Source organism: Trachymyrmex septentrionalis, unplaced genomic scaffold, assembly GCF_001594115.1.
Source record: "Trachymyrmex septentrionalis isolate Tsep2-gDNA-1 unplaced genomic scaffold, Tsep1.0 scaffold114, whole genome shotgun sequence".
NCBI lineage: Eukaryota > Metazoa > Arthropoda > Insecta > Hymenoptera > Formicidae > Trachymyrmex > Trachymyrmex septentrionalis.
Genome location: NW_017304269.1, coordinates 1,590,724 through 1,600,627, shown reverse-complemented (window position 1 = coordinate 1,600,627; position 9,904 = coordinate 1,590,724). Strand labels below are relative to the sequence as shown.

Genomic DNA, 9,904 nt, shown 5'->3' with positions numbered 1-9,904 from the left:
AAAAAATAGAAGGATCTTTAAGTCTTTAATCTTTCACGAACGTATAGACCGAAGAACAAAAACCTCTTAATATCCTGGAATCTTGAGAATCCGAAATTCTCAATGTCCAAGCACATTGGATTTTTGGAAGATACAAAAGTCATTCAAAAATCTCAACTTTCAAGTATTTCAGACTTCTGAAAAAGTTTCTTTAAGTATAATTGCATAAAAGATGTTTGCGTAACGAGCCTCGAAAGTAGAATCTCAACGTCCAAAGCTCGCAAAGTATCCCCAATTAAGTTCTCCTTTTTAATTCGACGACTTCGAGCATCCCTCTGTTTGACGTTTTTTCCCCTCTTGCGCATCCATTAAGTCCTCTCTCACGTCTAACGCGGTTTTCTTGCGGAACACCCCGTATAGCCAATAACACCCCTCAGTCGGCTGTTCTAGTAGTAGTGGCGATAGCAGGTTGGAGTTGGCTAGCTGGAAGGGTAGCTTGTCGTCGGGTAGGCTGTTGGTTGCATGATGCGGGGAAAAGCGAGGAAAAGAGGAAGAGAAGGAAAAGGAGGAGGAGGAGGAGGAGAGTGGTCGAATATTGAGCGACGCCGGGCGTCGCGGCGCAGCGTGCGGGCCAGTCGCCCTCCAGCCACCGCCCCAGTTACGACTTGAGCGACATTTCCGGCGTGCCTAACTCTTCTCTTTTCTGGTCTAGTCCTCTTCATCTCGTCCTTCCAGCCACCCGCGACTCAGTCTCGCGCGCCCGATCCCATCGTCGAGATCACCTGTCCCGAGACACCCTCCGCGAAACAACCCCCTCGTACGAATCAAAACGACAATATGCTGATCGATCTCGTGCGCGACTCGGTGCTCCAGTGCTTCTGTCACAGCTGCAAGGCCCCGTTGGGCGTCGTAGGTGAGTGAGTCCCCGTCGCGCGAGGCCCACTACCCTTATCTATCACTGAAGCCTTCCTTCCGGTTCTCCAAGATTCATAAAGATTGACTGCCAAAACGCTTTTAATACTCGATCCTGAAGTATTTGAAAATTAATCTGTTGGATTTTTTATGACCTTGGGTGATCATATTCCTCAATGACCTTAATAATGTCAGTCTTCGAACAGTGAGAGAAATATAGACTTTGTTTTTTCTAATTCTAAGACTCTTAGGAGCTTAAAGAAATGAAATATTACAACTTGTGATAGAGATTTCGGTAGTTTTTGTCACAGAGCTTTCTCAGGGTGGAGCTCTACAAAAGTAGTCCTTTATAAGAAATCTGTAGTTGCAATTTGTCTTTGCAAAAGATTTTAAAATTGTTTTAAAGTTTCATGAATATATTTTCTTATTTCTGAATAATTCTTCGAAAAGCGATTTTATGATGGTCTTCTCGGCAAAGCCAATCTTTATACTGCAATTTATTTTTTTCTGTATAAGATTGTTGTGAATTCGTCGGTTTTTTAGGAAGTTTATTTACTTATTCACTAGACGGAGTACGATAATGATTCTTCACAGAAAAGTCAGTGAATTTAACATTTATTGAGCCAAACTTGCTCAGATAGCTTTTATTTATTTATAGAATATGTGCTGAATACAGTTCGTTGCTTTTCAGAAACAGCTTTCATGTTAAAACTTCTTATAAATAAATTTCGAAGTTGGATACCATTATAAACTATATATTTATGGTCTTAAAGCGCATTTCTTTTTTCTTAGATTTAAACGATATTGTTTTCTTCACGGATTTTCGTAGGATTTTCTCGACGGATTTTGTATTTTTTTTTATACATTGTCTCTTCTTAAATTCTTTAGAACAAAAACTTAATACTAAGTATCTTTTTTCACGGTTACACACTTTGAATTTTGGATGATTAAAGAGTAAAATTTAGGGGCCGGAAACCGGAAGGAAGTAAGTGTGATCTTCAAGCGCCAACTACTGGACATATTCTCAGAAAAAATTCCTACACACACACACACACACACACACACACACACACACAAATTATCCTATTTTATCTTACTTATCCTACCTTATATACCTATTTTATCTTACCTTATCCTTAGAGAACGAACTTACAGAATGAGAGTCAAATGCTTGGAAATACATGCGACCGTCTTTTATCGAAAGGAAATATTCGCGGAAAAATGTACTTTTATCTCTCGGATTTATTAAATTGCGAATCAAAATTAGTATTACTTTTATTACATATTTTATAAATATTTTGTTTAATTAATACAATTTAATTGTATGCTATATTTATTTATTTTTAGTTATACTTATTTTTTATGTCATTTTTCGCCTCGTTAATGTTTTATATGTATTATTGATTTTCTCAAAGTTCTCTTGTTTATTTAATATTCTTACTAATCAATTCTGAGATTATTTTATGTAGTTCATTTTATTATTCGATTTTGCCTACGTGTGCAATTATTCTTGATCGATACAGAGAAATTTAAGAACTTCGTTGAATTTACATCAATTTTTTCGAAGAAGAAATTATGCTTTTTCGTGCCCTCTGCACGCGAAGAGCACTGTCCTTACCGCAGTGCACAACGGTCGACATCACGGTGGTATCGTGACATTATCCTGGGGCACCTGCAGTTCGATCAATTTCTCAGACCGTCCGAATCGATACTTACGGTCTACCATTTTTCTCTACGGGGTGTCGCGAAACATCATCGGTTCTTCGTAAAAATCAAGATAGTTGTTTGTTGACATGACTTTTAAGATAATAAAATGATCTCTTTGAAAAAAAATCGACTTCATAGGCATAAAAAAAGAAGCTTTAGAAATAGACTATACTTTATATATACTTGAAATAAATTATGAAACAAGTTATTTTCAGTGACGTAAAGTATTTTGTTAAAAAAAAGCTAATTATTTTTAAAATTTTTTTGGCTTGCAATTTTATCGAATTTAATATTACACTCGCTTGATTCGACAAATTAATATAAGACATTCTTATCTTACAGATACCACAAGAAAAATAGTATTTATATTTTATAAATAAATTAATGTTGCATTTTTACATATATTTTTCAATATATTTACATTAATAGGCAATATATCTACCGCCTGGATTACTTATTTGTTATTAATAACATTGACATTAACACATTAAGAGATAAACGATCTTTTTTTCATAATTTTTTTTTATTTTTGAAGAATTATTGATGAATCGAATTACCTTCGACGCAGCGACGTGTGGAACGCTAATGCGGCAACTGTTGATTAACTGGTTTTTTTATTAACCACTTTAATTAAATATCCCGGATTTTTCCACGCCGATACGCACGTGCTCGGTTCGCCGAAACGATCAGGGTGCGGTCCAACATGGCTACGCGAAACGGTCGCATCGATTTCCCAATAATTAACCCATTGGGACACCAATCGATCTCTCAGCCAGGCAATGACATGCACGGTGCTAATTTCGTCCCCTTTATATAGCTCCTTTGTTTCTAAAATACTTACGCTTTGATTGAAATACGAGTGAAATTTTTATGCCATGCGAAACACGATCCGTAGACGTTTCCTTTCCGTTTTATGATTATTGCGTCATAAAACCTCCATAAATTTTACACGATCAATATTTGCATTGAAAATAAGAGATAAAGAGGCGAGTAAAATCGATATTTGTCATATTTATGGTATGTTGAATTACTGTAAAAATGGATTACGGCTCTTAAAAGTTTATAATTGCGGCGTTTTGCTCAAATAGTATCTTATACGATAATAATTGCATGAACGAGTGAGATGGTCTCTCAGTGGGTCAAAGCGCAATCCCGGCTCTATTCCTTCCTTCTTTCTCATTAATCTCTCTCGAAAACTTTTCGAGTTCTTTGACCGTGTCTGAATTTCCGAAGCGGGACAGAGGAGGAATAATGCGCCGTTTAAGAAGCCGAGCGGCAAGGGTAAACCGCGGACCAAGCAACCGAAAAAGGTGAAGTTCATCAGTGAGTATCTGGATAATTGAGCGAGCTTCGGATGACGTCAAAGAAACGCATCTATATATTCTTTCCGATCGAATCGTATCGATTTCCTTAGAGAATCCTAGGACCTTTTCGCTAAACATTTCAGAGAAAAATTCCAAGATTGACTTGACAAAAAAATTATATATGTGTTATCGATTATTATTATTATTAAAGATATATATATTTTTTATTACGAGAAATTAAACTTTCTAAATCTGCGAAAAGGTTTCTCTGAGATGTTTTATTTGTACGAGAAATTTTCTTTTCGTTTTTAATCACATCATTGTGTTGATGAAGATTTGATTGATGATACAAAAAGGGAAATGCATCAGGGAACGTCTTATTTTCTTCTTTCTTTTTTTTTTTTTTTGGTCAAGTTCCTCCTGTTCCTTGTACCTTAATTTTATCTACGTGATCACGTTATGCACCTGCGTCGTGTAGTTCTATTCGCGTAATATATGAGAATTCCTACGTCTGAGAATTAAAAGGGAGCACCTTTGCTGTGTTAAAGATCGGTGCAATGCCCTCGGCAAGTATGGTCGCGCCAATGTGTCGCCGTTGAATTATAAATCGAACGCGGGGAACATTTGCAAACTTGTATTGTGCCGTATTACGCGGAGATGTACGGTGATATCGACAACTTATCATAGTAATGACACAGCAATTTTATCTAATACGCTGTCCCGATCTACCAAGCAAAGGAAAATATATATTGGCAACGCGAAGTCAAAACTTCATTTGATTATGAAATAATATTAAATGTGATAAAATAATCATAAACGACGTCGATCAAACGACGTTCGTTTGAACGTCAATAATTTATACTTTACCCATATTTGAGACACATGGCGAAAAGATGGAGCAAAGAAAATGAGGCAATGTATAACGGATTACGATTCACTTTTCACAATTGAATAATTATTGGAATTTCTAAAAATTGCCATGGCAAGAAAATTAATGCAACACGCTATGATATGCCGTAATTACGGTACGACTGGTAACGGCAAGGTGTATACGATGCGAGATGAGGAGGGTGGTAAAGGAGGTGCGTGCGACGACGCTAGACGTCGCGGCGCCTACGGCCGATCGTTCCCTCTGATCGATCTCTCCTTGTCGCGCCTCTGAGTCATGCTTCCGCAACCAGCCGGCGCCGGAAATCATGAAATTGCGAATCTCGAGCCAATGAGACTGTTGCACCGAGACGTGGCGTCGATACCAATCATTCGAAGATTGAGTACCATATCTGAAAGTCCTAACGTTCAAAAGGTGCTTTTCAGCATTCAAGAGACAAAGTGTAATACGGTGAACCATTATATCCTTGTTGTTTGCCAATGTTAACAAGTAAATGAAATGATTCACTATGTTACACCGTGGCTTTGCTCAAAGGCATCTAAAATTAGAAAATATCGATCTTACGAGCATCTAAGTATGTTCGGATATTTTTACCACCATGACAGAGAAATTCTATTTTGAGATAAAACAAAAATTATTATATTTTTATTACTTGTAATTATAGTGTTATTACTAATAACTATTTTATAATTGTATGTACACTGTGTTATCTGTTATTTATTGGAAAATTTATTATGTTATCTGTCTTTTGCTTAATCGTCCATTAGATCATTAGATCACATTTTTTTAAAAACATCAGACTATATTAAAAACATCGAACTTACACTGAAAAGGATTCAAATCGAGGATCGAAATGTTTGAAAAATTATATTAATGCATGGACAATTATATTTAAATAAAATCAAACTCATCAACACCAAGTGTCGGCTCTTATTGGCACTTCCCATTTATTGATTTTGTTAGATCCTATAATCTCTCAACCATTAATAATTATATAATAATTAATTAGTCATTGAATGCATGCCTCACTGAAAATATACAATAATATTACCTTTTATCTTTCGATATATAAGATCATAATATTGTACTGAACACTCGTTACGTTGCACCGATGGAAACTTTACAGCGACCGAGATTCGATGCCAGGAAAAATCCAAGGGTGGACTGTGTTATGAGGTGATCCTGGCAGAGCCGACGGTGCCTAAGAGAGCGCCCTCACCGCCGCAACCGAGTCCAACGCAGCAGACCGCGATTGAGGACAAGTTGAAGGCCGCCGAGGAGCGAAGACTATCCATTGAGGCGCACAAGCTCGCCGCTCTCGCTGCCAAGCTCAGCAAGATTGAGGAGGCATCTCGCAAGAAGGACGAACTCAGCGCAGCCTTCATCGCCGCCACCCGCGAGTCATTGGACGCGAAAATGAATAATACGGAAGAGAAGCGGGAGGCCCACATCGCTGAGTTGAAGAACAAGTTGAAGGATCATGTGAGTAAAGTAGAGTCGCACATGAGGTCTTTTTTATTTGTCTTTTTAATCGATTATTTCTTATATACAATAGTTGTCGATAATTAGTTGTCATTAAACTTTGTTTGATTGCGTAGATGATTAAACAACTATTCAACAAACCTTCAAACAGATGACTGTAAACTGTTGTAATATTTAATTTGATTTTCCATTGTAGTTGGAGAGTGTTGAGAAGACTCGCTTGAGTCTCGAGCAACAAACTGAGGAAGTGCGATGCGCCGTCGAGGAGAAACTGAAGACTGCCGCGGCTCAGCGTGATGAAAATATTAAGAGGATGTTGGATCGCCTCAAAGAACATGTTAGTATCTGAAATGAACAATGTTATAAACGTGAGGATTAGATAAGTAAATTATAAGATGCAGAATACAGGGTTTTATTATTAAAGAATTTAATTCTTTTTATTCATAATTATTTAATACACAATATTTTTTATTTACATAAGATTCATTATATTTAAAGTAATTGAAGCAACAATGAAACGCTTCTAAATTTGTATTTGCAACTACCGTGGTTTTTTTCTTTTCTACAAGGCTGCTGTTTCGTTTTGCATATTTTAATAGGCAAAAGGCCATATAGGTAGATAATAGACTCGGCAAGAATAAGTTATTGATTCAGCGCCTGTTTGTAGGAAGAGCAAGTCGCTCGCGTACGTCAAGGTATGTCGGAGCGCGTGCAGCAGTTGGAATCCCAAATCCAGGGCAAGTTGGAACAGGCACGCGAACGTCGCGAGTCCATTGAGCGCGAGCAGAAAGAGAAGCTGCGCAATCATGTAAGTTTCCGGCCGAATGTAGCCCTCGAAATTGATGTGGTAGCTTTAGGCAGTACGTTTCTATATAGGTTGTTACGAAACATCGTCGGTTTTCGGATCGATACGAAAAAATTAAATTAGTTTGTGGTTATATTATAAAGTTGTACGAAAGTTTGTGTACTTCAATTTTTTTCATTTAGTTGATATTTTTTAGATTTAAGACTTTCGAAAAAATTGAATAGCTCGAGAATCCAAATCATCAAAGTTTCAAAATTAAATAAAATGTATTTTAAAAATTCATAAATTAAAGAAATATAAAAGTAAAATTACATGCGAAATATCTTATAAACTTAAATAATTTTAAATAATTCCTAAATTCTTGAAATGTTGATATATTTAATATAAACGAAAGTTTTCCTACAAATGATGGAATGATTGCAAAAAAAAGCGACGAAGAGTTGCGTAACAACTTAAAGTCTTTAAAGCATTGTATTCCCGTGCTTTTGAAAAATAGAAAGAAAATTAAAAAAAAAAAGCGAAATCGGATTACCTCGGATTGCTCCGAGGTTTTTCTGCGAAATAAGAAAGCACTGATCGAACGTAGGCGTTTGTGCGATGGTGGTTTAGAACACGGTGAAGATAGCGAAAATGCGTCAGATGGCGGCGCGCGAGCTCCTGATGAAAAAGTGCGAGTTCGACAAGAGGGTGTCGACCGCGGAGATGAATCGGCAGCGAGAGATCCAGCGTCGCGTGCAGGCGATTCGCCGCCACCATGTAATTTCGTTCCCACACGCATTTTTAACCGCAGTCGCACCCCTGCAGACAATTTGTCGTACGATCTACACAAATCGATGCTTGCGATAAAAAAGATTGCTAAAAAGATTTCTATGAAAGATTTTGCTGATTTCCTAATTTTGATTTCTTATTTAATTAGAAATATTATTTTAGAGATATTATTTTAAAGGTATTATTTTAATCGTTATTTGTTCAATCGTTTAAATGGTTAAAATTCAAGTTAATTCCAAAATTAAATTGTAAAAATTGACCATATTTAATCTATGGATATTATTTTAAAGTTTATTTCTTTACTAAATAATATTTATTTTTATCGAGATATTTTTCAATAAATATGAACGAACAAAAATATAAAAAATAATTTGTGTTTTGCATTTGTATTTATATATTTGATTTCATATATTTATTATATATTTTTATATTTTATTTTTGAATTTGTAATATACATGCTATAGACAGAGATTTTAGAATTGTGGTTAATTAAAATTAATGTGACAAAGTAATAGTACGACAAATTGTAATGCGTGGGTCGCATTAAATTACGTATCAATTATTTCCCCAGTTTTGTATACCTTCTCCCCTTCCACCGTCGCGACAAATAGCTTGTTATATTTTATATAGGATCACGAAGCCATCGATAGTTGCCTTTGTAAAAAGAATGCTGTTGTCGTGCTTTCGCCGGATTATGTTGCAGCCTTCGTTTCATATCAGTTATCTTTCTTTCAGCATGTGATCGTGCTCATTTATAACTCATACGTGACTGTTTTACGTACAGGATGTGCCGCAGAAGGCTTGGTGCTAAAATTTTATCCGTCACGTAATTTACATGAAGGTTTAATTAATTAACAATTAAATTCATTGTCTGCAATAAATTCAGTATCAATTAGTTCAAATCGAAAATTAATGATCATGTAATATCAAAGTGACTAGACGTTCAGAGAAATTCCAAAAACTTCTTCGACCCATCCTGTGTAAGCCACTTGTGACTCGTCAGCTTGTTAGAAAGCATGGCGTACTTTTTGACCTCTGTCTGTAATAGGATTGCATCAAAGAATATTATTTTAATTCTGTAAATCCTTTTCTTTCTTTTCGTAGGAGAGGCGCGCCGAGATCGTGAGACAGAATAAGAAGGAGCGCCAGGATAATCTGACGGACGTGAATCCGATCTTACCGGTAGAGAACGAGACCGCCAGTTCCGGCTAAGTATCCGGAAATTCTTTTTAAGGCCGCTCGAACGCCCCGCAAAGCTCCGTTTCGCTTTGTGCCATTATTTTCTGACTCGAAGTAAAACGGGAGGTCGATCGCCGCGCATCAGACGTGTTCGCATTTCGAGCGAGAGAGGTAGGCGAAGCCGAATCGTCTCCTTACGGTTCCTGGATGGACAATACTGCCTTCATCACGTTTTCACTTCGGCAACGATCCGCATAGAAACAACTCACGGTTTCTTGAATTTTTGGAGGGAAAGAGCGAGGGTAGTTGACAATTTCGAGGTTGCTGCGAAAGTTTAATTTTGACTGGGCTTTATATACGACAGAGCTGTAGGTATTAAGATATGTGGGACACAAGGACTTAAAGATGAAGTTCTATGAATCGAAAAAAGTGTAAGAATTTTTAAAAGAATTATGACAAGATTGAGGTATTTAAAGATTTAGAAGAGTTCAAAGTTTTCAAAATCTTAAAAGAACTTTCTTCTATTTTTTTATTAAAATTGTAAAAATCACACAAAGCTATTGTAATATCGATATATTTCAAGATTAGAATATCGAGAAACTAGCTTAGAAAGTAGAAATTTTTTTACAAGAATATAAGAGCTTACAAAAAATGCCAAGAACTTTTGCAGCAACCAATGAAAATATATGTTCCAAAGAAATATGCATTTTTTACATAAAACAATTCAAATTGAAGTTAAAATGAAGTTTTGAAGCATATTCAATTTTTATTATTTAGTTTTTATTAATTTATGAGATACAATGTCCTAAAAATATATTTTTCTTTGATTAATTGATGAAAAGTATGTCCACAGACTCTGAAGAAAAACAAAAAAGAAAC

The 9,904-nt window shown here is 36.1% G+C and overlaps 1 protein-coding gene across 3 annotated transcripts in view; it reads left to right on the top strand.

Moving 5' to 3' along the window:
* LOC108753209 (calponin homology domain-containing protein DDB_G0272472) overlaps positions 1-9,694 on the top strand; it is an 18,501-nt gene extending 8,807 nt beyond the window's left edge. Inside the window, exons 1-7 of one of the 3 annotated variants that reach the window (XM_018494627.1) lie at positions 601-892; positions 3,832-3,921; positions 5,918-6,273; positions 6,470-6,610; positions 6,941-7,081; positions 7,688-7,834; positions 8,951-9,694. In XM_018494627.1, coding sequence (XP_018350129.1) covers positions 817-892; positions 3,832-3,921; positions 5,918-6,273; positions 6,470-6,610; positions 6,941-7,081; positions 7,688-7,834; positions 8,951-9,058 — 1,059 coding nt within the window. In that variant the 5' untranslated portion in view covers positions 601-816 and the 3' untranslated portion in view covers positions 9,059-9,694. Of the gene's footprint in view, positions 1-600; positions 893-3,831; positions 3,922-5,917; positions 6,274-6,469; positions 6,611-6,940; positions 7,082-7,687; positions 7,835-8,950 lie in introns of those variants that run through there. The other 2 variants (XM_018494609.1, XM_018494618.1) reach the window with 2 other exon arrangements.
* Positions 9,695-9,904: the final 210 nt, after the last annotated feature.